Raw genomic sequence first — 27,325 nt, forward strand, 5'->3', positions numbered from 1 at the left:
TTATCCTAGCATTCTTTCTGTAATTCAATATAATCTGGTTCTTCTTGATCAGCATAAACATTTAACTTTAACAATCCTTCAAAAACACACTCACGTATGCATGCACATACATACATATACATACACAGACAGGTTTGTTTTCTGTTTTAAGCAGGATGATATTAGCAAAGGTAAAAGGGGAAAATATTCTTTCAATTATTAAAATATTAGAAATGAAAGGAGATAAAGGGTGCTAAAGAAGTAATGAAATAATGTACCTCTGTAACAGAGAAAGCAAGATAATCTTTTGAAAATAACCTTTTAAAAGTAGGAAAAAATCTTGCAGAGCTCCAAATTTTTGTCCTAAACTGAGGAACAAATACTATACCTGCCTTTGTACTAATTTTTTTTTAAGTTGTGAAAATATTAAAGATAAACAGGTTCCAATCATAGTTTATAATATGTCTCTGGGGAGCAAAAAGAAATGGTGCTCTTTGGGAAACATATCGATGATTCCTAACTAAAATAATACCAGTTTTACTGTGAAAATTCATTAACAAGGACAGGGTTATTTTAGTACTAGTATTAATATCTCAATTTACATAGGGCATTAGTGTTTATAGAAGTACTTTCTCCACATCCACTTTGTTCACATCCCTCTGAGACAAGCAATGCACATATTGTTATTCCTATTGTTCAGATGAAGAAAACTTGATTTTAAAGGGCTAATCAATGTCCCCAATCAGAATTCAAATCCAGGTAGCCTGACCCCATTTCTATCATAATTATCTATCAACATAATGATGTTGTCTCTCAACTTGTATGTAAAAATCAGTGCCACTAACTTGGCAACACTCAGAATGATCCCAATCTTTTAAATATTCTTTTATTAGCAATAACAGCAACAAAATACCACTACTGACTCAAATAAACAATTGATTTTATTTCTGAATGCTAAAAATTTCTATTTTGCAGCACCGCTACTTATTTGTCTGTCTATATGGTAGAAAAACAATAAACTGGATTGAAATGATATGCTCTCTACCAGGTCCCAGGTGCCTTCTCACTCTGGAACTAACTTTAGTGTCTGTGGTCTTCTCATGCCAGAATATCTTTTCATCCTTAAGGTTCTCTTCTGTTCCTCTTGGAACCTCTATTTTGAAATGTTTCTCTCCAGCCATCCTACATCAGAATCTGGTTCTGATTCTGATTTTCTGGACTTTACCGTCAAGAGCATTACCCAACAGATAACTCTCTTCTGTTTATACCCATTTCCCAGCTCCCTTTTATGTGTAGTCTTTTCTCATTAATATGTAAACTCCTAGAAGGTTAGGATTTGTTTGCATTTCTATCCCTAGTATTTAACACAATGTCAAATATTAGGTGATAAATGTGTTTATTGACTGACAGACTGGTATACTTCTGGCCCAGAAACAGGAAGACAACTGGCTTTTAAAGTTCAGGCCAATATCTAAAAATCAATGAGTTTAAATTTCCACCTAAAAATTCTCCTTAATCCAGTTTCTCTTTTTGTAGCACACACAAAAAACTCCAGTGTAAAATATTTAGTTAATATTGAATCTGTCATAATAACTCATTTCTATATAGTGTTTTATAAGAACTTTCCTCACAACAACCCTGTGATGTTGATGATGTAAGAATTTTTATCCCCATTTTGTAGATGAGGAAATTACAGCTCAGAGAATTCCAGTGACTTGCCTAAGAATCATTCATCTGGTAAATGTCAGACTTAGAACTTGAACCCAAGTTTCCAGGTCCATTATAATCACACTGCTTCTAATCAATTCAGTTAGTTATTTTCTCTGTAGGCATTCCTCCAGAACTTCATAATGGACAAAAAATTGTTTATAACATTAAAAAATGGCATAAGCAAAACAAATGACAGACTCAGAGAATTCTGTTTTCAAATCCCAATTCTGTCCCAATTTGCCACATGGCTTTGATATCTTCACTGTGTCTATTCTAGTTCTGTGAAACAGTTTCACCAATCTTCTCAGTTGTGGTAGGCAATGGCAAATTAAAATAATAGAACATCAATGTGCAAAGAAAAAAAAAGTAGGAAAAAACCTAATATCAAGTGATTTTGACATGTTATAAGTTAAACAATGTTCCTTTAAACATAAAAACTGCATGCAGAGGTAAGTCAGATATAATAAAGTTAATTTCTTAAATTGATAACCTTAATACTAGAATTTAAAAGGGGATTATTATACTTTAATGATTTGAGAACATAGGTTGTATTCCTTGCCTCCAAAAATGGAAATAAGCAAAAATAAAGTTGTCTCCTTAAGAAAGGTAGTAAGGACTTACTGGTACTTTGAATGGTGAAGTATTTGCAGCATCCATGGAGTTGGGTTTCTCTGATGTGCTGGTCCCTGAGATGCTCCGTCTTCTTGGGGACCTTTCTGCTGGCACCTCTGAAAAGAGCCAAAGTGAAGAAACTATCAAGACTTTTCCCTCCTTTGATAAAAGTATAAAATATTTTTCTCACAAATGCTTAAAAACTACATTCTGCATATATATATATAGTTTCTTCACTGCTTATACTATCAAGATTCTTGGTCAGATTAAAATTAGGCCAAAATTAGAGATATGGCTTATCCTAATATAAATAAACCTATAACAAAATGTAGATAAATAAATACTTAGTAAACTAAATGCATAATCTACATCTCTCAATGCATCTATATGCTCTATCTATTTAGCAATGTAGGAGTTAAGTGAATCAAATGGAACTGCTAATAGCATGAGAAAAAAAAATTAAGTCCAGTGTGGAAATGATTTGGTGATATTTTGCAGAAAGGTCAAAGTTCAGTACCATGCACATAAAATGATTCACTAGAGTGTAAATCAAAAGACAAGAAGGCTGAAAGCAGCAGCTTGGGTAAAATCACATATATGCCTATGCAGATATAAAAACAGATCAGTTTCTCCTGGTTCTCTCAATATGACCTTACTTAAGATCTCTGACTATGATATCCTAAATCTATGTAAACTGACTTAATAAACTCCAATCTTTACAGAAGATATGTTATCAAATTTAATTCAACTATAATATGCTAAGATGTACTATTTTTAGATTTTTTTTTGGTAATCATATATCTATGCACATATATACACACACCCAAGAGAGATATACTTATTTATACCTTTATCACAACTGCTTCCCATCTCCAGTTCAACTGACAGACTTAAAGGAATCCAGCTTCTCAGATAACATTAGACTTTCTCAACATGGATAAGAAAAAAAAAATCACATCCTAAAAACATTGTCCTGTGTTATCTTCTGGATCTTAAAAAATGGGAGTAAATTCTTATTCCGGAGGCTGACATTTTGACTCCTGCTGTTCTCCCTTTAAAAGACAGATGCAGCTTAAACTTCCATTTCTGGCCTCCTGGCCCTTGGGATCCGTGCTACTTCCACTTAAGAGAAAGCCGGTTTTTCCTCTTGCTCCCTCTCTCTTTTCTTGCTCTTCCCCCTCCCTTTCTACAGCTTGCAGAGAACGCCGCGAGAAGAAACACACAGGACTGCAGCTATTCAATCAATCGTTCCAACTGCATATCCTCATTAGTTACTTTCAGGCTATTAAGATACCCAACTGCCAATGCTTCCCCAATTACAGAAAATTTCATTATATTATCCTGATCTGCAGCAATAACAAATATTTACTGAAATTTATGACCAGTTGATGCCAAGAAAACATCATTTTATACTGACACTGTAATGCACATAAATCAACATTCCTCCAACCTCACCCCTCCTCTTATTTCCCCTTTCTCCCATTTCTCCCATGCACCCCTTGGGAACGTTTGACCAGTAACTTCTAGCATATTGGACACTGATTTCTCCAATACTATAAAATCTCTTCTCTAAACTATATTAAAGCTCAGCTGAAGCCAAAATGCCAGAGCCCTAATTTACGAGCATAATAGATGCCTACAGAATGATGAAATTGCACAGTAGTATAAAATTATGATCAACTGCTAGTCTTCCAACTTGCCATAGGCTAACCATCAGACATTAAATAAGAGTTAATACAGTGATCTATTTTCAAAATTCAGAGTATATAGATTACTAGCAAGCTCTGAAAAACAGCAGTATAATTATTGAAAATTTGTGGACATGGTGCAAAACACTGGATATAAATTAATCAGCTTGTCAAAGCACACTCAATAAAATGAATCTCAGACTTTAGGACTATGAGTCAGCCCACCAGCTTGAGCACTTAGTATAAGACAAATCAAGATATTAGAGGTAGAAGAGTCAGGGGTGGGGAAATCTCACAGAACTGATGCTTCCTGTGATAACTGCCTGAAATGGACACAAATCATACTTAGTAGAAATCAAATATTAAGCTGATCTCTTGAGCATTCTTGAGATAAAGTGAAGTTTCAGAAGTTCATTAGACTTATCTTTACAAAAAAAAAAAAGGAAAAAAAACAACTGCTTTTAACAAAAAGGAAAAATGATGTAGTACACATTCTTAAAAAAAAAATCTCATTCTTTTTCTAATGATAACAAGAATAACTCAATTCCATGTTTTCTAGTTATACTTTTCCGCAACAGCAACATGTACAAGAAAACATTAACTGTATTTGTGTCAAGCTATTAATTATTTAAAATCACGCTGACTAAATAAGAACCTCTATTTCAAACTCCAATAAAGCAGGAAGTTGAGCATTACTAACTTTCTAGAGTAGTGATAGTTCAATGTCATGAAATAGTCACAGTTGTCTTAAACTACAGATTTTAGTTTGGATTTCAAGGGAGAAGAGAAGCTAGATTATTCTGTAATTTTTAACAATTCTAGCTAAATTGGGTGAAGAGGGAAAATTGGTTAAACTTATACAAAGGATACTAAGAAAGAAGTTCACATTATTTTTCTTTCCTTGCCCCAAAAGTTAACATGACAACTTATCTTGAGTAGCCAGCAGGAGATCTCCTTCAACCTTTGAAACACTTAAAAGTTTCTTCATTTTTTCAAAAGATACAAACTAGACAATAGAAAGTCTTCAGAGAAACAGCATTCACTCTTTAAGAATAAGCAACATCCACTTTGAAATGAAGTAGAGCAGCATCAGCAAGAACACATTAGCAACCTGCTGGATCAGTCACGGACTAAAGTACAGGGTTGCATATTAAATTGGCCCAGCTACCTTTAACTTCAAATCCACAAGCAGAAAGGAAAGCTGCTGCTATGCTCTTAAAGCTGTGTTTTTGCTGAGTCGGAAAGAAAATCTATACCATCTCCACTAGGCCAAAATTAGATAGTTGCCTTGTCTCGCCTCCCTCATGCTCTATACTACCATTGCATTATTTTCACCTGCTGTAAAATCAATGTACCTTTCATAGTCACAGTATTAAATTACAGTCATTTTGTGCATACTTCACTCTCAGATGCTGAGACAATAAACAAATAATATTGTCTCAGTGGCTATATAAAAGTCCAAGATTTCTTCTATTCAATGTCTGGGGGGAGGGAAGGAAGGAGAGGGAGGGAGTGTGTGTGTATGTATATTTACACAAACACACATGCATATGTATTTTTATATATACACACACATATGTATTTTCTCTTCCTATTTTTGCACTAAAGTGGAAAAAAAAGTAAGTGGCCTGATGGGGACAGTTTGAGCTCATGTCTTCATTTTTTTCAGTACAAAATGCAAACCAGATAAGGTGACAACTTACAAAAATGTTAGAAAATTTTAAACACCTCTCTAAGTAGCATAACGTATTGTACAAAATAGAGAATGGAGAACAGAATACAGAAACTAAAAGAACTAGAATCTTTGCCTCACTCTTCCATTTACTCCTTTTCTTCATTGGCTTTTCCTACTTAAAGTGGAAAGAGTAGCCACTTAAAGACTTCATGGACATTGTGAGGATTAATGATATTATACTTGTGAAACAATAAGAGCTTTCTGGAAGAAAATAGCCATCTATATCCCAAGTGTATTACTAAAATGGGATTTCTTCATTCACATTCATCTCCCACTTCTTTTAGAAGTTGGATATCAGTGTTATTATGCTTTTTCTTTGACAACTGTCATAAAAAGAAAATGACAAATGGACACTTCCTGGGACAATGACAGTAATAGTGGAAGATCTGTCCATATACCAGACAAATGCCAGCCTTTCCCTCAGAATCCAATTCTATGCTCATGATTTTCATTCCATTCAATCGTGAAACAAACAAAAAAAGATTTCTAATTTTTTTTAAAGAAAATATTCTTTAGTTGGCAATGCTGGCTCTGTGATTTTTATTCTCTCCTTGGAGAATACTATGGATTTTTTTTTTTTAAAGTGGGTGTTAATCTGAGAGAAGTGAAGCATACAAAAGAACTTACAAATGCAATGAATGGGAGGTGAGGCAGGGAGGGAAGTTAAAATTTTGCTCCTGTTCTTGATGCTATCTTGTTTAGAACAACAAGGAACATACATTCTTTGAAAATAGGGACTGCTGATATATATACATATATATAGTATTCCCACTGTCTAGCACAACACTTGGCAAATAGTAGGAGGTTGATAAATTGATAAATATTTGCTGATTGATGTGTGTTTTAGCTCCAGCAGATAGAGTGCTCTAGATACTTCACAGGTAGATTTTATTCTCTAAGAATTGCATTTCCATTTGTTTATAGTATTAAGAAAGTATAATGTTATTTATTTTTCTTTCCTGCACAAATTCAAGTATTCAGAATGTAGAGATTTGCCTACTAGCTTAAATATTAATCTTCAAACTGCCACTGCCTTGGCAACAAATTTCAGTCTTTCAATTTTTGTAAAGTTATGTGGAATGCTCTTTTCTTCTGAACCTCTTCAATGGAAGGTCCAGAAGAAGCACTTCTAGTTGCTCTTCCTCTTGGAAACTATCTCCCCTGGGCACGCTTCCTGGCATGTTCCTTGTACTCTGGGATAGCTTAACAATGATGCAGTTGCAGACCTTCTCTAATTCTTTCTGGTGATGCTCAAATTTTTCCTCTTCAGCAGTCTGCTTCTTATCCAGCCAGTTGATTATTTCATTATATTTGTCAGAGGTCTTCTGTTTGTCTTTATCACCAATTCTATCTTGCAGTTTCTTGTCCTCTATGGAAGTTTTCATGTTGAAAGCATAAAAGTCAAAAGAGAATTCTTGGAAGACACCTTGTCTCTATACCTTGTATTTATCAGCTTCCTGGACCATACCCTCAATGTATTTGCTCAGGAGACTTTTTTCATGGATTATGATCTCATTTTCCTTGTCTGAGCTCTTATCCACAGCAGAAATACTGAGGATGTCATTTGCTTCAAAGTCAAATGTTACTTCAATCTGAGGAACACCCATAGGTACGGGGGGAGTGGGGGATTTCTGTGATCTCAAACTTGCTCTCTCACTTTTGTAAATCTGAAAAAGTACACTGGGCTGGTTGTATGAATAAGTGGTAAAGGTCTGTGTCTGCTTGGTGGGGATGGTGGTAGTATATTTGATCAGAACTGTGATAACTCTACCAACAATTTCAATTCCAAGGGAAAGGGGAGTGACACTCCAAAACAGCAAGTCCTGCCCATTTCAAGATTTATCTCCAGACAAGAAGGCAGCCTGGACAGCTGCCCCAAAGCTCACAGCCTCAATAGGATTAATACTCTTGTTGAAATCCTTTCCATTGAGGAAGTACTGCAGAACTTTCTGGATTTGGGGGATCCAAGTAGAATCAGCCACCAAGATGATGTCACGAATCTATCATTTATCTAATGTGGCATCCCTTAGGGCCTTTCCCCACAAGGTCCAGTGTGCCACAAAGAGGTCAACATTCAGTTCTTTAAAATGGGTCTGGGTAATAAGAGGTACAGAAGTCAAAACCTTCATAGAAGGAGTCAATGTCACTGCTGGATGCTGGAAGAGACGATACTCTTTCTGAACTCCCAAGTGGTGCCCGGAGGGCAGACAGCCTTTTGTTCTCACTATGTCCTCCTTGTGCTTTCATTTTTTTTTTTAAATTTTATTTTATTTAATAATAACTTTGTATTGACAGAATCCATGCCAGGATAATTTTTACACGACATTATCCCTTGCAATCACTTATGTTTCGTTTTTTCCCCTCCCTCCCTCCTCCCCCCCCCCAAGATGGCAAGCAGTCCTATATATGTTAAATATGTTGCAGTATATCCTAGATACAATACATATTTGCAGAACCGAACAGTTCTCCCGCTGCACAGGGAGAATTGGATTCAGAAGGTAAAAATAACTCGGGAAGAAAATCAAAAATGCAAATAGTTCACATTCATTTCCCAGTATTCCTTCTTTGGGTGTAGCTGTTTCTGTCCATCATTTCTCCAATGAAACTCAGTTAAGTCTCTTTGTCAGAGAAATCCACTTCCATCAGAATACATCCTCATACAATATCGTTGTTGAAGTGTATAATGATCTCCTGGTTCTGCTCATCTCACTTAGCATCAGTCCATGTAGGTCTCTCCAAGCTTCTCTGTATTCATCCTGCTGGTCATTCCTTACAGAGCAATAATATTCCATAACATTCATATACCACAATTTATCCAGCCATTCTCCAATCGATGGACATCCTTTCATTTTCCAGTTTCTAGCCACTACAAACAGGGCTGCTACAAACATTTTGGCACATACAGGTCCCCTTCCCTTTTTTAGTATCTCTTTGGGGTATAAGCCCAATAGAAACACTGCTGGATCAAAGGGTATGCCTTGTGCTTTCATTTGAACTCAGAAACGACATGGTCCTCCCTCCCCAGGTGGGTGCCCCCTGCTGTAGACTTGATTTCAAAGATGCAATTTCCAAACACCTCCCAACACCAAAGACCAACACTGTTCTCTTGGCGCCAACTTTTTTGTCCAAATCATTAGCAATGGCAGCAGCAGTTGCCTCCCTGATGAGCTGAAGCACCCCAAGGTCAGGGATGGTTTGAACATTTTGGGGACCCTGACACTGGGAACTGCTGAAGAAGGCTGGCACTGTGATAATACCATCAATGATGGTCTTCCCAAGGTTAATTTCAGCAATTTCTTTCATCTTGGTCAAGACCATAAAAGACACTTCTGGATGGAAAATTTTGGTCTCCCCTGTGCGCTCCACTTGAGCCTCTCTGCCTCAGCTGACTTCCTGTCTGACTGCATAATCAAACGTGTGACCAAGTGGCATTTGGTCCCCAAAGACTATGTCGGTGGGGCTCACTGCAGGATATGATGGTGAAAGTGAGGGAGCGTGGGGCGGTTCTATGTCCTTGGTCATTGGCGAGGATCTCCACTTTTCCAAATTAAAAGGTACCCTCCCTCCCCCCAGGAATTTGAGGTGCCAATGCCAACTGCAGATCCCTCTGATAAGGCTGCCTGGGTAGCACAGGGCAGAGCTGGCTACTGTTGGAGAACAGTTACTGCTGCTGTGCCAAGGCGACCCCCATAGTTCTTCATAAAGATATTCACAGAATCACCAAATTTTAGAGAAGGAAAGAACCTCAGCAGCAATACAGTCCAATACACACCTGAAAAAAAGACTTCCTGAACCACCACCTCCCAAGGCAGCGCTTTTCACTTTGGGGCAATTTTGGGAATAAGAGAATATTTATGGAAATATATATAGAAGAATTGTACATGTTTAACATATATTGGATAACTTGCCATCTAGGGGAGGAGGTGGGGGGAAGGGAGGAAAAAAATTAGAACACAAGGTTTTGTAAGGGTGAATGTTGAAAATTATCCATGTATATCTTTTGAAAATGAAAAGCTTTAATTAAAAAAAATACTTCTTATGTATGTGAGTCCTTTAAACACTCAAAGAGAGTTATCATATTCCCCCTCTTCTTGAGGACAAATATCTCCAGTTTCTTCAACTGGATCCTCACAGGCTACAGACAGAAGACACTTCACCATTCTGGTTGACCCATTTTCTATGCTCTTCAACTCATGAATGACCTTTGCAAACTGTGGCTCCCACATAGAGCACAATTAGAAGAAAGATTAACAGATAATTCCTGAATCTTTCTATCTTAATGTTTTCTAAAAGAGACATAGCTCATTCAAAACCACCTTCTACAACACTGACTAGTAAGGAGTAACCTATTCAACAAACATCAACTAAAGGATCCTAGTAAGTTAACTTTGATAACCATTTCTATAATAGTTAGCTTTCAGAGAAAATTCTTTCAAAGTCTTTATATTGCTGAAGTTCAAAACCAGATCCAGCTTTATCTATCTGCTCACCTCAACTTCCCTAAACAACCATGAAAAGAGCATGTGATAGAAAACACATGCTATTAGAATAGGCAAATTCTGTATTAAACTCATTCAATATTCTCCTTTATTAGTGAACAGATGCTCTATGAAACAAACATTTTTGGTAATTTAATATTTTCATTTAGAGGTTTCATAAATAATTTAAATCTCAGGCTGACACCTTTTAAAAAAAATTTGTTAAAGCTTTTTATTTTTCAAAACATATGCGTGGACAATTTTTCAACATTAGCCCTTGCAAAACCCTGTGCTCCAATTTTTTCCACCTTCCCCCATACCCTCACCTAGATGGCAAGTAGTCCAATGTGACAGCCGTGCTAACACCCAGGACACCAGGAATCAGCCGTAATCAGGATTAGCAAAAGTCCTTAGTCTTTATTCTTGGTCTTTAGAGATAGAAGTGAAAGGGATGGAAGAGTATCTCCGCAACTGCCTTCTTCCTCTTCCACAGCAAAGAGTGACCCTGGCTTGTCTTACTCCACTCCCAGTCCCTCCTACAATCCTTTGTATACACCAATCATTGAGCCAGCACGGGATAGTGGGAAGCGCCATTTTCCAAGCATATGCCCACAGAGTATTGTCCAATCAGTAGTTAGCTTCAAGTGCTCAGCAGTCCTGACCTCAATGCGTTGACTCAAGAGTTTCAGCCCTCTACAATCCAATATATGTTAAACATGGTGGAAATAAATTTTAAATCCAATATATGCATGCATATTCATACAATTGTCATGCTGCACAAGAAAAAAAGAGAAGCAAAATAAAATGCAAGCAAAGAAATAGAGTGAAAGCACTATGTGGTAAGCCACATTCAGTTCCCATGGTCCTCTCTCTGGGTGTAAATGGCTCTCTTCATCACTGAAGAGCTGGAACTGGTTTGAATCATCTCATTATTGAAGAGAGCCACGTCCATCAGAATTGATTATCAAATAGTATTGTTGTTGAAGTATTTAATGATCTCTTGGTTCTGCTCATTTCACTCAGCATCAGTTCATGTAAGTCTCTCTAGGCCTTTCTGAAATCCTCCTGCTGCTCGTTTCTTACAGAACAATAATATTCCATAACATTCATATACCATGACTTACTCAGCCATTCTCCAACTGATGGGCATCCACTTGGTTTCCAGTTTCTTGCCACAAACATTTTGGCACATACAGGTCCCTTTCCCTTCTTTATTATCTCTTTGGGGTATAAGCCCAGTAGAAACATTGCTGGATCAAAGGGTATGCACAGTTTGATAACTTTTTGAGCATAGTTCCAAACTGCTCTCCAGAATGGTTGGATCCACTCACACCAACAATGTATTAGTGAGAAACTGACCTCTTCTTTGACCTACATCATTCTTAATATAAGATTTTCAACATTTCAGCACTTGGGCATATACTTACTTCTTTCTTTTTTCTTTTCTTATCTCTTGCTGAGGTGGTAAAGGTTAAAGGTTCTCACAGCCAGGCAATGTTAAGTGTCTGAGGTCAAATTTGAACTCAGGTCCTCCTGACTTCAGGGCTGGTGCTCTACCTACTGCACCATCTAGCTGCCCCTATACTTTCTTTTGTCATTTTTGAACTGATTTATTTGAATGTGACTCAATTCCCTTAAGAGCCTCCAAATTTTTTTCATAGATTGCATTTCATGTTTCTTTTATATTGCCTATAAAACCAAGCACAATGCTAACTATGAACAAAATGGACCTAAAAAACCCTCTTAAATGAAATTCAATTAAAAGAACTGTTCATGAATTCATATTCTTCAGCTAAATGAATACTGCCAATTTTTCAATGATTTGCAGATGCATTAAATGGCTTATAATGATTGTGACCCTTTTATAGTCATTGACCAAAGGTGTAATTGTACATGCTCTTGTGAGAGTACAAAGAAATGATAATACTCGCCATCATTTTCTTCCGAGTGGTTCTAACTGAACATACTGTTAAATCTGGGAGAAAAATTAAGAAAGTTACTGATGATGATAAAAACAGAATAGAAAGCCCTAAGAAGTTTTTAAAATTTGTCAAACAGGAGCGGTACTTACTTCCAACATGTTATCTACAGAAAAATCTAGAATCAGGAAGCTCCGAGTTCAAATTTGGCTTCAGATACTCACTAGCTGTCAAATGAACCAAGTCACCTAAGCATAGTTTGCTTCAACTACCTCTTATGTAAAATGGGAATAATAATAAAAGCATCTACCTCTTCCAAGATTTTTGTGGAGATCAAGGGTATTTGGCAAACATCTAAGTACTGCGTGAATGATAGCTGCTATTATCATAAGTACTATTTATTCACAGCCAGTTTCTAGTCTCCTCTCTCTCTCTGTCTCTCTGTCTCTCTTTCATATTCAGCATTAAGAACTTATCTTAGAAAGTTACAGTTCTTTAATCATCCTAGAAATACAAAATAATGTTTTGTCAAATTATATCGAACATAAATTATTTAGAAAGAAAAAAATCACACAATTTCCACTAATTTGAAAATGAGATTAAAAACCATTTAAAAATAAACATTGAGGTTTTGAACAGTTAAATGGAGACAATCAAAGACAGAAAGTAGTGTTTCATGTACCTGAGAAATTTTGTCTATGAAGAAAAGCTCATTCCCTTTTCCTTGATGTATTCAATATTCTAGATTAAAAAAAAACAAAAACAACAACCTGTCTCCTTTACTAACTCTGGCTTTACTAGTGTGTGCACCTGATAGTGACATACAAAGAAATATTTTCATTTTTCAAGTCAAAGGAGAAATTAAATTCTGAGAAGTTCTTATCTCTATAAAGGCCTGGATTAGAAAATGGTAAAAAAAGCAGTAAGAAGAATACTATATTTGTAGTCCCAGGAGCCATGTTCATATCCTAACTCTGTGGCTTCAATCAGGTCATACAGGGCAGTTAGGTGATGGAGTGGATAGAGTACTGGGCCTGGAGTCAGGAACATCTGAATTCTAATGTGGTCTCAGACACTCACTAGCTGCGTGACCCTGGGCAGGTCATGAAACCTCTGTGACCTTAATCCACTGAAGAAGGAAATGGCAAACCACTCCTGTGTCTCTGCCAAGAAAATCCTATGGACTGTATGACCCACGGGGTCATGAGGAATCAGAGATGACTAAATGACACAACAACAACAAAGACTCTATACATCTTTCCCAAAAGGAAAACCATCAACTTAACTGCAAATAGGAAAATGGAATTATGTAAATACCCAGGCAGTTATTTTGTCATATTAGTTAACAACATGTCTAAAAATGTTTTAATAAGTACCCAAGGCAATATCCAGTATTTTTCTGTATGGAAATGCAATAAAACAATAAACAAAAGCTCTACCAACCAAATTCCCTTTTAATACTTCTGCTGGGAGCAGCTCCTTTAGAAATGTTTCAATGTTGTTCTCAAAAGGGAAATTCTTCAGTCTACTTACAAAACCTTTTCTAGCAATCAATAAAATTTCAACAGAGCATGATAAAAAATTTAACATGCACAACACTGCTTTTTAATGTGTTTAAATGTTCACCCATTCATGCAATTGAATTTTCGGCCTGGACAAAAAAGAAATGCTCAGATTCACTCTATTGTCTTCCTGTCCTCCCTCAAATTATTTAAGTGACATTAAAGAAGCAGAAACATATTATTGCCTACAGCTGATTATAAATGGGAGAGTCAGTAATTACGGTGTGGATCTGAAATTAGGACTTTTCTATTTTCTTAGAAGGTAACAGACAAGTAGACAAAGAAATAAAATGGGAAGGAATTGGAAGCATGATGGTTATAATGAAAAGAAATGAATGGAAGCAGAAACTAGGTTAGTGCCACTTGAGTAAAAGGGAGATTTAATGAGAGATGATAAAACTAGCAGGAGAATGACATTCCTGGAAAAAAAGGAATGGTTCAATTTTTTTCTTTTCTTTTAGGGATAGTTTCTCAGAGGGAATGGAAGTAGGATAGGAGACAACTATACCCTGAAATGAAATAACAAGGTTAGATAGATAACATACTGCCTTTACAGAATTACTGTCATGGTAGCTCTTTGATGCTGCTTTATATAAAGACTTCAACCACTATTTTCTCTAGGACATTTCCTTTTGCTTCCTATTTTTTATTGCTTTAAGGCATATGCACTGACAGTCACCACCATTCATTTGCTCTAAGAAGAAAAAACAAAACAAAAACCACCTCAGAGTCACTTTAATTTCATTCAATTTGTATCACTCAGACTGCTGTATTTAATTCCAATAGTCTTTTTAAGATACCATGCCCCTGAAGCTTCACTATTCAAGAACTTAAAGGCAAGAACAGAAATGTGGATAATTATTAGAGAGGAAAGCCTCTATTTCTCCTCTTCCTTCTCTTTTCCCTGTCCCCTGAGCCTCCTAAGCAGCAAATGGCTTTTTAAAGATTTCCCACACTTGTTACAGATAGTAACTGAATAAATTTCTCTCTAGAAGAGGAAGCAGAAGGAGCCCACACTCTTTCTTAAGGAGTCACACAAAGATACAAGAATAATTTTTTAAGTCCTGTCAGACAGATAGAAGATACTGGGAAATGGCTGTGTCAACAACAGAGACAACAGGATCATAGATGCAGAGTTTAAAAAGGTCCTCAGTGGACCTGTGGTCCTACTATCTTCTTTATAGATAAGGAAAATGAAGGTCCAGAGAGGTGTATTAGGGGGACCTCTAGCTGGACAATGAAGATTTGAATTTAATCCTATGATTTTTTATCTAGTGTTCTTTCCCTGCCCCATTCTCAATGTTTACATGGTTATCAGTAGCTCGAGAGAGCAAAAATTCCAGGACCCTTTTAGAAGTCTTGTAGGAATGTTACTGGAGATATTAGGGAGACAAAAAGTAAGCTTAATACAGGCAGACATGTTAAGCTCTCATTTTCTTATCACTTAATAAAGTTATATTTTCAATAAAATGTACATGATTCATCAATCTGGAAAGAAAAATATTCTACTATTCCAATGGATTTGTGATCTCACTGATAGTGATTTTACCCTCTGGTGGTTAAGACTGAACCCAGTTCTGCACACTTTGAGTAATTCTGGGCCATGAATTGTTAAGGGCTTTCCTTGATTTCTCAAATAAGATATTTATGAAGAGCTTAACAGAGTGCCTGGCACACAGGAGCTTCCTGCATTAATTCTTAGAAGCATAGGGAAAGACTTCTTGTAGAAGTCAGGATTCTAGCTGAGAGCTGGAGGAAGCCAGGAGGGCCAGGAAGTACAGGTTAGGGAGAGAATTCCAGGTAGAGGGAAGAGACAGTGAAAATGGATGCAGTCAACAGATGGGATTATGGGGTGCAAGGAATGTGTGAGGAGGCCAATGTCACTGGATGGTAGGGTACAGGGAGGAGAGCAAAGTGGATGAGGACAGGAAGGAGGAGTGATCTCTGACAGAGACTAACCAGCAGGCAATGTCAAAGGAGAGAAGGGCATGTAAATGAGAGATTTTGCTAAGGAGAAACTTAACTTGGTAGTGGGGTTAGAATGTGGAGCCAGGGAGTAAAGTGTGACAGGCAGATCCTAAGCCTGGGAAAACAAGGGGGCTCTAGCAATAGTCTGAGAGATGATGAGGGCCTAAGTAATTTTGTTTGCTCTGAGTGGAAAGTGTGCAGGAAGTTGTGGAGGTGAGAATAGTAAGATCTGACAAGGGATAGAACATGGGGGATGGCTATAAGGAGTCAAAGATTACACCAAGGATGACAATGGTGGTATCCCACTGGAAAGATGCTGGTATCCTTGGCAGAAACAGGGTCTTTCAAGAAAAACTGTGGTTTTGGAACTTGTGAGAAAGGTCCATAATTAGGGTGATTTTGGACAGGTTATAGTACAGGTATAGTATAATAGTATACTATATATAATAGTATACTATAGTATAGTACTATAGTATAGTATAGGTATAGTATAATATTATACCTATACTATACTATAGTATACTATTATACTATATATATAGTATAGTATAGTAATTTCCAGATTATTCTCATATAGCACATCTCTAAGTGTTCTTTAGGCAACTGGTGACGTCGAACTAGAGTTCAGGAGATAAACTAGGCTTAGATATACAGATGTGAGAATCATCTTCACGGAGATGACACTTCAACCCATTGGAGTTGAAAAAGCTAGAGATTATTACAATAACCCTGAGACATAGGTGTTATCATCTCCATTTTACAGATGAAGAAATTGAGACAGAGGTTAAATGACCTGCCCAATGTCATACAATTTGTGTCTGCGGACAGATTTGAAGTCAAGTTTTCCTAACTTCAGGCATAGTACTTTATTCACTGAGCCACCTAGATAGCAGCTAAGAAGCCAATGAGCTCATTGTAGTTTATTAGAGCTTAAAATTGCACTAAGACTTTAGGACACCCTGTTTAGATGGATAAGCTGTATCAGTTGTATATTCAACTTTGTCTTAGAGATGAGACAATAGAGTTTTTTCCTCCATTTCATTTTTCCTTTGTGGAGAGTAAGGGCAAATGCTTTTGAATTGCTATGAATCTCATCCAAAAAACTCCACAGTCTTCTAGGATTTGTTGCAACCTGACCAATGTTATCCACAAAAAGGATCATATAGTGTCCATCTATATATAAAGAAACCCTCTTAGTTTTGGACTTTATCTCTGTTACATAACAATAACATATATTTTTGATTGAGCACATATTTTTCTGTTCTATGCTTTATCTGTTATTAGTCTCAGAAAATTGTGGAATAAAGTTATATTTTGTTATTTATTTCAAGGAATCTTACGTAATCTTGAATATTTACATGCATAAAATACGGGAATCAAATTTCTTAGAAAGAAGAATTCCTTTATTAGGATATGAATTCTGGTATGGAAAGCAAAAATGCATAGGGTAGGAAAAACAAAGTGGGGGGAGTCTGAAAGCTGGGAAACTGAGACAGAATGTCAGAGCTAGAAGTTACTTAAGAGACAAGAATCCACACTTTAAAAAAGAAATCACTTGATAGCACATTCAAAAAGAGATGGCTCACTCTTTGCTTAGAGATATACAACAGGAGAACTAGTTATTGACTTGTATGTGCAAGAATGTTTATGGCAGCCTTTTTTGTAGTGGCCAGAAACTGGAAACTTGAGTAGATGCCCATCAATTGAAGAATGGTTGAATAAATTGTGGTATATGAATGTTATGGAATATTATTGTTCTGTAAGAAATGACCAGCAGGATGATTTCAGAAAGGCCTGGAGAGACTTACATGACCTGATGCTAAGTGAAATGAGCAGGACCAGGAGATCATTATATACCTCAACAACAATACTATATGATGATCAATTCTGATGGACATGGCCATCTTCAGCAATGAGATGAACCAAATCAGTTCCAATAGAGCAGTAATGAATTGAACCAGCTACATCCAGAAAAAGAACTCTGGGAGATGACTATGAACCACTACATAGAATTCCCAATCCCTCTATTTTTGTCTGCCTGCATTTTTGATTTCCTTCACAGGTTAATTGTACACTATTTCAAAGTCTGATTATTTTTGTACAGCAAAATAACTTTTTGGACATGTATACTTATATTGTATTTAATTTATACTTTAACATATTTAACATATATTGGTCAATCTGCCATCTTGGGGAGAGGATGGGGGGAAGAAGGGGAGGAAATTGGAACAAAAGGTTTGGCAATTGTCAATGCTGTAAAATTACCTATGCATATAACTTGTAAATAAAAAGCTATTAAAAAAATTTAAAAAAAAAAAGGAGAACTAATTACTTCTCAAAGGAGTCTAATCTATGGAAAATGAAATCTCTCTGAAATTTCCAGGTACCATTCCTACCTGCCCTCTGGAATCTAATACAACAATACTTGAATACAATCACCTCATCACTAAGAACTGAACCCAGAAACTCTAAATACTTGCAAGACAGATTACAGCAGAACTATCACTTTATTGAAGGGCATTACGCATTCTTGAAAAAAATAATAGGAACAACTAATATTTACGTGTCACCTTACAAGTTGCAGTTTATATACATTATGTCATCTAAGTATCACAACTCTTTAAGGTAGGCTCTACAAATACTTTCCATTTTACAGAGGAGAAAACTGAGACTCAGTGTGGTTAAGTGATTTGCCCAGAGCCATAGAGTGTCAGTGGTGGAAACTAAGTCCAGATCTGTCTGATTCTAAGCTCTTTATTTGTCTGTAAAATAACTGAAATTTAATTAGCATTTTACAAAAAATTTACAGCAATGAGATAATATATATCATTGACTTTTAAAAATAGGAAGTCATAATATTAAAAAAGAAAAACTCAGATCAAATGCTGAATGTGGTATTTGTTTTCTTTATCCTTTTTTAAAAATAGAGAATTTCTAAACTGTTTAATGGAGGTCCTTAATGATTTGAATACTTCTCATGAAAAAAAAAAAACTGACATTTGGATTTTGCAAAAGAAAACTTTTCAATAACTATAGAACCAGTTGTTTAGCATGTACACAATCAGTTGTGAGTTCTTTAAACTGGCTACATATAGGCTTTCCCTAATCTACAGATTAACAGAAACAATATTTTTTTTTCCTTTTCCTCTCTGCTACTGGGAACAAACAGATATTTAGAGTTTGCATTTCTTTTCTGTAAATGATTTATAATGCTTTTTAATAAAGCTATTGACTGGTTTGAAATACAATGTGCTTCAGTATCTCATGGTTTCTGTGCATTACAAAATGATTGTGGACAGTTAAGTGTCTCAGCAGACAGAATCTGGTTTGACTTCGGAGGATCTGAGTTCTAATTTGACCTCAGACACTTAACTGGCTGTGTGACCTAAGGCAATTTACTTAACTTTTTTTTTTTTTTTTTTGCTTCAGTTACTTCATTTGTAAAATGAGGATGACAATGGCACTTACCTCTCCTGGTTGTTATGAGGATCAAATAAGAAAATTACTGGAAAGTGCTTAGTACAGTGCCTTAGCATATAGCAAGTCTATATAAATGTTAACTATTATTATTATTATTTGACCCTGATTATATTATGATTTTTCAAGATCTGTTTTATTTTTATTCCCTAGAAGATATGTCTCATTTATGTTAGCAAAGAAAAGAAAGAAGTATGTCTACATCTGTTTGTCTAATGTGGCTTATGAAAATTAACAAATATTTACTGCAGACTAAATACATACAGCAGAAATAGTTGTGGATATTTCCTGCCAAACTGGTTTATACTTTACTTCAGAGTCAAGTTGTAAGATCTTTGATATAAATGGAACACTATGCTATTCTTTTAAATAATAGGCTAACAATGTACTCAAGCTAATAAAATCTAGTTTCCTACCAGAAGCATTATATCTCTTAACAATGTCATAAGCAGTTTGTGTTGCTGTGACAACTTCAAAGCTTCTTGCTTTGAAGGGCTGAATAAGGAAGTAAAGGGAGGGGTACAGGCTGACCACCTCAAAGCCATACTTGATCTGCTATGTTCTTCATATGACACAGGTCTATGAATCCTTTTGAGTTTTTTCCCCCAATGTATGTAGGATTCAGTTCTTCTCTTCCATTTCTACCTTCTCCACATTTTTATCAACTTGCCTAATTTATTATATCATCTTCCTCATGGCATCTAGCCTTTGTCAGATCAATAATTCAAAATACTCCTTTTATTATATCATTCCCTCAGCTTGAGAAGGTACAATGGCTCCCAAATGACTACTGGATCAGTTAAAAATTTCTTATTCTAAAGCTTCAAGGTCCATCACTAATTGGAATTACCTTCCCTATTTAACCTTATACTGGTTACCCACACAAATACTCTCCTCTAGGCCATTTAGTCCTTTTATTACCCCTGCTATCTTGTTCATAAGTATCATATATGCCATTCTCATTTGGTTTCCCATGTCTTTGTTCATGTTCTTTATTCCAAACAACCTGGTAGAAAGTCCCCCTACCTCTTCTCAGACAAGTCAAATCCTACACTATTTCAGACTTTAATTACTCTGTGAAATCAAATGTAGAGCTCCTATACTACACTGACATTTTTCTTTTCTAATATACTATTGTATTTAGACACTATTCTAATCAAATATGTACTTTTTTTTTTAACTGCTTCTTACTTGTTTAGTACCCAGCTTCTTAAACTGTGGGTCACAACTCCACATGAAGTCTTAGAACAATGTGGGGCTGTGAAATTGTAATTTACTATTAGTAAATGTTTGATTTGTACACCATTTTTATATAACTAGATCCCTGGCTCACATAAAAATTCCTCAGGCAAAAAGAAGTAGTGAGTAAAAAATTCAAGAAACCCTGGTTTAGTAAAAGTCTAGTGTCTTATCTAGATTAGAATAACATCAAAGGATAACAACAAGATCTATGCTTAACAAGTACTTTACCTCAAACACTAAGCATTTTAAAGCACCTACTATGTTTCAAATACTGAGATATTTGTTAAAGATACAAAGACAAAAGTGAAAAGTCTCTGCTCTCAAGGAACTCATATTATATCCAGGGAGATAAGTAGATAATAAGTACAAACACAAGAGATACAAGATGATTTGAAATAAGAGCAATAGCAGCCTGGTAGCTTAAGAAAGGCTTCAGGGAGAAGGTCAGACTCAACTGAACAGAATCTTTAAGGCAACTTGGGGATTCTAAGAAGCAATAGGGAAGACATTTATTTCCAGGCATGGGGGTGTGTCTATAGAGAAACAAAGACACTGGAGAAGGGTACTAGGAATGGAAAGGTCAGATTGCCTCAGCCAAAAGATGAATAGGGTCATTTAATTTGGTGCTGTGGAAACACTGATGATCAAATGAGAAAATTTAAATTTGAAACTCAGCTCTACCCCATTCTATTTATGATAGAAAATATTTTTTCTAACTTCTCTAAATATGTTTTATCTTCTGTAAAATATAAGAAATGAACTTCTGAGGGGTTTTTCCAAATCTGAAATTTTCTTATGATCCATTCAGCTTGAGAATTCAACAGTCCCAAATTTTCAAATTTTAAGAACCAGAGAAGCCCCAGCAAAATCAATCATGAACACATCCCTTCATTCAAATCTCTTAGTCTTGTACTCCTAATTCTTCTGTAACAGTTTATTCCCAAATGTATGTATTAAAATTCTACCAATAATGTGTAACTTAAGTAATTCACTAAAAACTACTCTCCTCTTATTGAGGACTGACTAGAAAATCCAGAAACTTGGAGTTTATATTTTACTTAAGTGCAATTCCTTGTTTTTTTTGGCCTTGCTTTGTTTACCATTTTCATCCCTCACATAGATGACACATGTGTATCAAATTTTCAGATTATTCAAAGATGGAAAAAAAAAAAGAATCAGGTGCTGTACAGATTAGTTTTGATAGGGTCTAATTAGAGACTGAATTAAATTTCATAAGGACAAATGTAAAGCCTGGTATTTGGGTTAAGAAGCCAACTCCTAATGGGAGTAGCTGGTATGAAAAAGACCTAGGGGTTTTCACAGAATTACAGAATTTTAGAATCACCTTCACAGACATTTAATACAATATAAGACTGTAAAAGAATCCTTCATAAGACACAATAAAAGTAAGCATCCAGCATTTGCTTAAAAATTGTTACAAGGGGAACCTATTATGTCCACAAATTTTTCCTTAAATTTGCCTCTCTGAAACTTCCTCTTATTGCTCACTTTTGCCTTCAAGGTCAAACAGAATACAATAACAAAACACTTGCTTGAACATTGCTATCACATCTTTATCAAGACTCTACCTTCTAAATCTTCTCTTTTCCAGGTTAAACACATACACAACCTAATTTTAAAAATAATTCTCATAAGGCAAGAACACCAGATCCCTTTCCATCATGGTGGTTCTCCCCTTAATACTCTCCAGATTATCTATGCTAAAAAGTGATGCACAAAATCAACCAAAAAACTCCAGATAAGACTGACTAATGTAAAGTAGAGCAGGACTATCATCACCTCCTTATTCCTAAACAACATGCTTCTCTTAATGCAACCTAGGGATGCATTTGCTTTTTTGTCTGCTAAATCACACTGCTGACTCATAATAAGCAATGATTAATTAAAATGCTGAGATATAAAAAGTATTAACCATGATTAGTGAAGACTTTCTTATGTGGCATTTGGGAAGTCCTTTGCTTATTCCACAATTCTATTCTCGACTCAAGACTATGTCATGACTTAACTATTGCTATTTCATTACTGGTGACTCAGTTATTGATGCCAATATCATCTATGATTTTTTATTCCAAATAAATATAAAATGCTTAAAATATTTGGGAATCAATGTGACAAAGCACAAAAAACATTTGGATAGGTTCAATTTCAAAGTATTCATTAAATAAATAATTTAAATAACTGCAGGAAAATTAATGATATACTGTATCAATATAACCAAATTTTACAATTTTAATGTTATGCCAAACAATCAAAGGGATACTTTTATAGCAATTTTTTTTATACTATGGGGCATGACCCCATGTGGAGTCACATAACTGAATATGGGAATGAAAAAAAATTTGGCAACAGTAAAAGGTATCAAATATTCCACCAAGATTTTATTCTTTATGTATAAACAATCCATTTCATTGGTATGTAAATTTGCTCTCATCTTTAATAAGTGGTAAAATTACATATAAAAGACTATGTCATGGAATGTGTTATTTTTTCTAATCTATGCATCATCAGAAAATTTGATAAGCATTATTTTTTATTAGATTTATAAGTGTAGGAGAGCTGTAAATCCTGAATGCACTGAATTGTTACCAGAGACATATCATGAAGTTGAATCATCTGTAAAATCTATTCAGAAATTAGAAAGAAAAAATACAACCAAAAACTTTAGCCCAAAGATCTAAGGTAGGAGTTAGCCAACCACACCACAGTCTGAGGGCTTAATCTGGTCCATTTCTGTTTTTGTTAAGCTAGAAAATTGGTAAGGTAAGAATGGTTCTTAATATTTTAAAATATAATTAAACTTTACTTTAAAATGTAAAAAGCCTTTCTTAGCTCAGAGGTGGTTTGCTGGTTTTGATACAGATCATAGTTCGCCAGATCTTGGTTAAATTTGTCAAGATCTTTTCAGATTCCCAACCTTCAATTGGTTCTCTCTCCTAAATTGTCTTCTGTCAATTTGGCAAGCCAGCAGTATATATCTTTCTCCATGTCTCTTCATAAACATGTTAGAAGACAGAGGGTCTAGCATAAGTCCCTGGGACATTACCATATAGACTTCCTCCTAAACTGATATGAAATTGTTAATGACTACTTTTGGGGTCTGGCCATTCCAAAACCACTTGTGTATTCTATTATTTAGCTCCTATCTTTCAACTTTTCTCACCAAAATAGGGGGACGTCTGCTTCACTAAAATTTAGGTAAACACTGTCTCAATCCATTTGCCTGAATAACAATCCAAAAAGAAAATGAAGTTAGCTTGGTTTGACCTGTTATTGATTAAACAAGACTGGCTACATATGATCACATAAACTCTTTTTAAAAAAAAAAAGTTATCTTTTGTTCTTCAATCACCCTCAGTTCCTAATATATGGTTTTCCCTTATTTTCACTTACCTTTCTGATTGTGCCATTATTTGTTTAGCCATTCTCTAATATTTCTACTCTTTTATGCTACAAAAAAGTGCCCCTAAAATATTTTGGGTGTGTTTTGTGGGATCTTTTGATCTTTGACATTTTTAGAGCAAATAACTATCAATGGATTTCCTGGTCAAATATATTCTGTCACTTAGCATGAATCCATTTTTTTAAAATGGCAACTCACAGTTTCATCAAAAAGTATATTATTATGTTTGTTTTTCTACAACTTTTCCAATATTGTCTATTTCCAATTTTTGTCATCTTAGCAACTTTGCTGGGTGTTAAGTAAAGTTTCAAAGTTCTCATAATTTGTATTTCTTCCATTACCAGGGATTCAAACCAACTTTAATTATGTTTACAATTCACAAATTTGGGGGGAACTTTTATGTATATAAAGAGCAATGGTTAAAAGTTGCAGATGTGTATTTTGATTTAATAATGTTGAATTTATATATGTAGCACATTAGTATTTAGCTTTCAACTTTTAAAAAATATATTCATAGCAAATGAAATGTAGTATCCCACTTAACTATAAGCTTATTTATATCCTTTATTTCATTATCAATTCCTTGAAAGAGTAGTCTATTTTCACTGGTCTTGGAGTCAAGCAGACCAGAGTTCAAATCTAAAATCAGAGGCTTCTCAGATGTGTGATCCTAGACAAGTCACTTATTTGTTTGCCTGTTTCCTCAACAGCGGAATAGGGACAATAGCAGCACTTACCTAGTAGGGTTGGTATGCAGATCAATGAGATAACATTTGTAAGCCTAGTAAATGAAAGGTGCTATATAAAGGCTTATTCCTGTTCCCACTTTCACTCTGTCACTTTCTCATAAAATAGGCTTTTCCTCAATCCTGCTTCTCAAAAGTCATCAGTTACCTCTCCTTACCAAATCCATCAGTTTTTTCTCAGAACTCATTCTCCTTTACTTCTCCAAATACATTTCAAATTATTGACCACTTTACCCATTTCTCTCTTATAATCCATGATGTTCTACTATCCTATTTCTTCAGTTTAAACTATTTTTATATTTCCTTTGCTCGTTCACTCTCACACCCCCAGATCTGATTCTTGGCAGCTTTTCTTTTCTCTCTCTTCTCTCCACTGGAAATGTGCAACTTCTTAACTTTGTCACTCTTAAGTAGAGGATTTTTAAATCCTTTTAACCTTGACCTTTAATGAGTTTCAGTCTGGCACTCTCTATTTTTCTTGAAAATGCAAATACTGTCCTTTTATTTGCAGCAGATATCACCTCCTTACCTACCCACACTCACCTTAAAGTAGCCAGAATAATCCTTTAAATTTTCTTACTTTTCTTGGTCCTTCCCTCCCTGATGAAAGCAAGTTTTCTATTTCGTTCTCTTTACCAAAGGTGGCAAGAGAAAGCATCTTATCTTGGGTACCAACCTTTTATTCAGACAACAACAATAGGGGAATTATGATAATCACAGTATCTTCTAGTAACACAATATAATTACAAATGTTCTTTATATACATATGTTTCATTTCATCCTCATAACAACCCTATGAGGTAGATGAGGCTTAGTGAAGTTAAATGCTGCCCAAGGCCAAGATGACAAAGTAGGCAAAGGAATGCATGGCTTTTGGTTCTAAGTCAAGTGCTTTTTCTACCACACAGCTTATCCTATCAAAACATGAAGACAGCTTATTCATCATGGACAGGAAGGAGACTCTTTTCTGTATATCTGGAGTCCTTCCATGTCACCCAGGTGGCTGGGAGATTTGGAAGTGAATATATTAGGGATTATATAGACACTCAATCTAATGCCATCACTTCCCAAATGTAAGAAAAAAAATGAGAATCAGAGATTAAGTAACTTTTCTGAGGAGATCATCTAAAATCAGCAAGTGGCAGAACTGGAATCAGAACTCAACATTTCCAGCTCTTACACAATAATGCTTCCTTTTATCTCTTAAGTGAAACTTTTAGAACATAAAGAACCTTGCTGTGGGAAGCAGGGCCATGTTTCTGATTCATCTGAGTGGATAACCCATTGTTTTCTAATATTTATGTCCATGTTTCCCTTCACCAGTATGAATAGTCAGAAGTAGAATGCTCAGAGGTCAGTAGAATTATTTTCTCAGTAGGTTTCTTCTTTCTCCTAAGACTTAGTTTGAATCAACTTGATTCCAATGATTATCACTGCTTCACTCTTATTTCCTTTTTATTACATTACAATAAAAAAACACAAATTTTTTATTTACTTGTTTTTACTTCTCCTCATACCACAACTTTCAAGGACCTCTGTTTAATCTCATGAACTCCCTCCCTTCCCAAGAAGAGGAACATATTACCTCCAACCCCACCCAATACTATCATAACAATCCCCCCAAAGCACGTCTCATAAACTTGGGAGTTTGTCAAACTTTGTGATCATAAAGATATTATTATAAATATAGAGAACTGCCTGTGTGCATTTCCTATAACAGAAGTTTTTATAAGTCTTTCCTGGTTAAACTTCTTAGAAGAGAAATTAGAAATTAAAGAAGATTGAAAATATCAAAAGGAATTAATTTTATAGTTGAAAAGTCCTTATAAATCCCATTGTACTTTAAAAATGCTTCCTAACTAAACTTCACAATGATTTCATTACCTTGTCTCCATTTTAAAGATGAAAAAACTGAGGCTTAGAGAATTTATTATTTTTTCATTGGTTCTCACAAATTATTATTCAAAGAGTAAGTACATCTAAGAGTATTCAAAACACCAGAAATAAGAGAAGTAATTTATAGAGAAGGATTAACATCGAAATATATCCACCAGAATCTTCAAAAAAATCCAAGAACAATAGATTAGGTTAATGAGCTTATCCAAACTCTAAAGAAGGTAAATTAAGTAGTAAGAGTAACATTTGACTTGAATAAAATTAAACAAAATAAAAGCAGAGGCCAAGTATCAAGAAGTTTTCCCAATAATGACAATAATGTTTATTATGGTTTAAAAATCTCCTGGGGCAGTATCAGTAATAGATTAGTTAATCTAGTGTATTCTGCCTATTTCTAAAATAGGTATTCATAGATAACAGCAAATACATTTTAAGATAGCCTAGATTTGCATAAAAGGTGTAGTGAGTAGTTGATTTATTTGTCTTACAAAAGGATTCACAATATAATTAAATAGCAAGCTCTCCTAGTACATCTAAAATTATTTGACTAATTAACTTTATGAGCAATTTCTATCGACTAAAGCTAGATAAATCAGTATCAATAATTATCAATTTATAAATTATAAAATGTGTAAATGGTGAGAAATTAACTACCAGCTACTATTTAATCTATTTTACATTCTGAGAAAAAGCATGATATTTTATACTCTGTACACAAACATATATGGATAATTCCCTTTTTCTTCTGTCAAATCCCACCACCACAGTTACAGAAAGGCATATGAAAACTGTGATATGTTTTGCCCAGAATAAGTTGCCAGAATCCCAGCATCAATCAGCTGGTCACAGAGAGCTCCCACTCTTCACTGACACAATGAAACATATATACCCT

General features: G+C 35.2%; 1 protein-coding gene and 1 pseudogene across 4 annotated transcripts in view; both read right to left on the reverse strand.

Moving 5' to 3' along the window:
• Positions 1-27,325, reverse strand: part of RASAL2 (RAS protein activator like 2) — a 328,025-nt gene that overhangs the window by 74,278 nt on the left and 226,422 nt on the right. For all 4 annotated transcript variants that reach the window (XM_051998886.1, XM_051998885.1, XM_051998888.1 and 1 more), the window contains exon 4: positions 2,311-2,417. In XM_051998886.1, the coding sequence (XP_051854846.1) occupies positions 2,311-2,417 (107 nt within the window). The remainder of the gene's footprint in view (positions 1-2,310; positions 2,418-27,325) is intronic.
• Positions 6,772-8,692, reverse strand: LOC127559251 (heat shock cognate 71 kDa protein-like; annotated as a pseudogene).

The sequence above is a fragment of the Antechinus flavipes genome, chromosome 4, assembly GCF_016432865.1.
Source record: "Antechinus flavipes isolate AdamAnt ecotype Samford, QLD, Australia chromosome 4, AdamAnt_v2, whole genome shotgun sequence".
Lineage (NCBI taxonomy): Eukaryota > Metazoa > Chordata > Mammalia > Dasyuromorphia > Dasyuridae > Antechinus > Antechinus flavipes.